This window comes from Cygnus olor, chromosome 3 (assembly GCF_009769625.2).
Source record: "Cygnus olor isolate bCygOlo1 chromosome 3, bCygOlo1.pri.v2, whole genome shotgun sequence".
NCBI classification, from domain to species: domain Eukaryota; kingdom Metazoa; phylum Chordata; class Aves; order Anseriformes; family Anatidae; genus Cygnus; species Cygnus olor.
Window position 1 is genome coordinate 59,726,053 of NC_049171.1, and position 3,886 is coordinate 59,729,938.

At 34.3% G+C, this 3,886-nt stretch overlaps 1 protein-coding gene across 1 annotated transcript; it reads right to left on the reverse strand.

Moving 5' to 3' along the window:
* Positions 1-525: 525 nt before the first annotated feature.
* TAAR2 (trace amine associated receptor 2) lies at positions 526-1,563 on the reverse strand. The gene has a single exon (XM_040551108.1). It carries the CDS (start codon positions 1,561-1,563, stop codon positions 526-528), a length of 1,038 nt encoding a protein of 345 aa, XP_040407042.1.
* Positions 1,564-3,886: the final 2,323 nt, after the last annotated feature.

The window sequence follows — 3,886 nt, forward strand, 5'->3', positions numbered from 1 at the left end:
CTGCAAACCTGATTCTACTGATTTCAGGGGAAAAGAGCAACTTTAAGCCAAAATTATACTGAAATTATATCTGCTTGGGAATAACAGCAGACTCTATCTATATATTAACACCCCAGTCACAAAAGGATGGCAAATACTATCACCATGCTAACGTGGAATGTATTCAGTTTATGAGATTATTGATGATGAACCTCAAGAAAGATTTGCTGTATTCAAACATAATTAGGTGTTGTATTGAGTTTATGGACTGCATACTTCCTGAAATAACAAAACCATGCATGAGGAGATTCTAGAACAACTTAACTTAGCAAACACTACTAAGGCAGTAAGAGTCAGCACAGGTGGTAATTAAATATCAAAATATAAAGAGTCTGATTTTATTAAGGAAATAGTCATTGAGATAATTTTACAGTACTGTCCTGCAAAATTCAAATTGTATGTTTCAGACTGGTTACTGAAATGTGAATATCCAGTAATCCACTGTTTCTTCTTCACCTTTAGATCTGCTGTCAGCTGTAGAATCTACTAGTGTGACTGATCCTCAGATACAAGTTTTGTTGTTCGGAAGTGTGAGTTGAATATTTTACCTGTTACAATATATTTAAATGCTTTCCGAAACCATGGATAGAAAAAGCCGTATATTAATGGATTGCAGAGAGAATTTAAATAACCAAGCCAGGTTAGAGCATCAAACAAAGGTACAGGAGTAGAGAATTTTAAAAATGGATCAATTAAGATTGCAAAAAAGCAAGGAAACCAGCATATTAAGAAACCCAGCATAACTACACTCAAAGTCTTGGCAGCTTTCCTGTCTTTACTCTTAGAAAGCTCATTTTCCATATCACTTTTTGTGTGCTTGTGTGCTTGGCTCAACTCACATATGTGCTTTTGGGAGACTACAAAAATTTTAACATAGATTCCTATCATAATACAAGCAGGAGCAAATAGACCAACTGTAAAGAAAACAGCCCCCCACACTTTGTTGAACACAACAGGGCACAAGCTCGAGCATTTGACCAAATTTTCATAGCCCTCAATTCCAGAAGCATAAGCTTCTGAGAAAACAATACCAAAAGCAAAAGCCGCTGGTGCTGACCAGCACACTGCTATTATTTGTTTTATGGCATTCATGGTCATCAGATAGGCATAATGCAGAGGGTGGCAAATTGCGTAAAAGCGATCCACAGCAATAGAACAAAGGTGGAAAATGGAAACTAAGCAGAGCATCAGGTCGAAACTGTAATGAACTTTGCAGAACGTCATCCCAAAATACCAGCAGTTCTCCACAGATCTCACCATGCTGTAGGGCATAATGGCAAAGCCCAGTAGGAAATCCGTGGCTGCCATGGATAGGATGAGAAAATTGGTCGGGGACTGAAGCTGCTTGAAATAGGAGATGGAAACAATTATGGCCAGATTCCCTGAGATGGTGAGAAGGAAGGCTGCAGTCATGAAGAGATACAATACCCCTCGTGCTCCGGGTGACCTGGAGCTGTCAGGACAGGACCTGTTTCCAAACTCAGAACAATCAGTCAAATCTGTCGAGGTATTCACGGAAAGCATAATCAATCCTTGATCAGATTTTTCTGTTGGATATGCAGACATATATGTAGATATAATTTTCATGAGTTTCCAGAAGATTCCAAGTCCTAAACTGGAAGACAAGACAAAGTTAGTCAAGAGCATGAATTAAATTACTGAGGAAAATGCAGTAATTCAGAGACAAACTTTCTCTTGGCTTAAATAGAGATGAACTGCAGCCCGTTATTCTTCTGAAATAGTACATCTATTAAAAATTCATTGCAAATAACATTTAAAACAAGGCAGTTGAAAGTAAATTTAATTACATTTTAAATTAAATAAACTACATGATAACATCAATTTTATTTAATGCATTCTGTTGTATCTAGAGTATTTTGTAAAATATTGTGATTGCATTATATATAGATGTTAATATCCATCATTTTAGAGTATTAGAAGGAAAAGATACACAGACAAAGACACCCCACAAGTTCACTTCAGTCTGCAAACACCATACAGGAATTATTTGTCTCTTCAGTCCTAGAACACTGATGTTTTCTAAAAGAGAAATGTTTTGCCAGCTCACATATCTCAGCTTTCCTGGAGGTTTCAGTTAGTGAGCTATATACCTAAATGCTCATCTTTTGAGTCACTAATCAGCTGCCCAAACCCCCTTTTCCAAATTATTTATGATGCTAAATTCACCTTTTGTGGACCATAACATACTAGCAATGAACATATCTGGTGGAAATCAGTTGTAACACGTTTTGCATAATTATCATTCCACTAGCTGAAAGGGTTTAAATCTTGTCTCCTATAGTAGACTGTGGTCAAGCTGCAGTAGCTATAAGTGAATGCACTAGTGATTATTTTAGAGTAAAAATTCCCTTAATTTGTCTGCAGAGAACCAGACCCATTTCTTCCACATCTATTCCTATTTTGGACTCGGAAGGAATCAATTCAGAAAGAACTTAGGAAGCATCTTAGTCCACTGAATTTTCCAACAGGTATCATCCTCAAATGAAGAAAATACAGAAACAGAGCATCAAAATATTAAAAATAATGCTTGTCAGTCAGTTTTATAGGCTAATCCTACCTGCATCTGTTGTAGTAGTATCATCAATAGATTTTTTTTAAGTAGACATTTTCCTGTTTTGTTATTGTCCAGCAATATTGCAGTATCTTTAAAAGGCATACCCTCTTTAAAACTTGGCTTGGATTAATGAAATGTGGAAAAATATTTTTCTTTTATGACATTACACTTAATTCCCAGTAGTTTTTAAGGAAAAAAAAAAAAAGTATAATTTAGGGATTTACACAGACAGGAGATAAACAAAGTATCTGTATTCCCAAGACCATTATTTTTGTTTTCTCTATTAATTCCTTTACCCTCATGTATAATTTAGCTATTTTGGTGACTTAAGATAGCTATAAGTCATATCAAAAACAGTCTTTGAAAAGAGAGGCTAAAGGTAGAGGTGAAGGGAAGATGCTAACTTTTTTCTTTATTGTAGCAGATGATGCATTCTAACTTGCACAGTTTTGAATAATTACAACTTTTAATAAAATTTTGAAATGAAATATTTAATAAACATACGATTACCATCTTTTAATTTAATGGGACACAACAGCACTTTCTCTCATGCTGGTTGTAGCCACAGCTTTGTATGATGTAAAAAAAACCTTTCCCTATACTTTAGTGAACAATAAAGATGGATAAAAAGAAGTGTGATTTTTAGAGCAATCTATCACCTGTTATTGGACAATCTATTATTTCTAAATAAATAAATAAATAAACAAACCACATGAAAGGCAATATATATTTTCTTACAAGAAAAGACAAAATTAACTCACTATTGATGTGAATAAATTGAGTCCTCTGAGATCAGAGGTGGATATTCAGATATTAATGCTGAACCTTGTGCATATATAAGGAGATGCATTACAAGTCCAAATATAAATGTTTGCTATTCAGCATAGCAGAGGATGGATTCTTATTGAATGAGAAATACAGTATGCCATGAAAACACTGCAGAAGATAATAATTGTTTTTAAAATTAAATAAGGGAAATGTAAAAACATTTAATGGAGTCTACCTTTATGGTAGTCATTTTAAAGGCAAATGAGGGAACTTTCTACTGGAAATAAAATACAAATCTCTGGGATTATCTACAGCAGAATAATTTATTGACTCAAAAAAATAGTAAAACTGTCACAGTGTACCACAGAAATATCTTTGAGATCTGTCAGCATTTTTGTGACAAGCATGCCTAGAAACCTTTTTTTTTTTTTTAACTAACCAAGTGAAAGATATGCAAGCTTCACACAGATGATCCTTAATTGAAAGAAGTGACTAAAATATAAA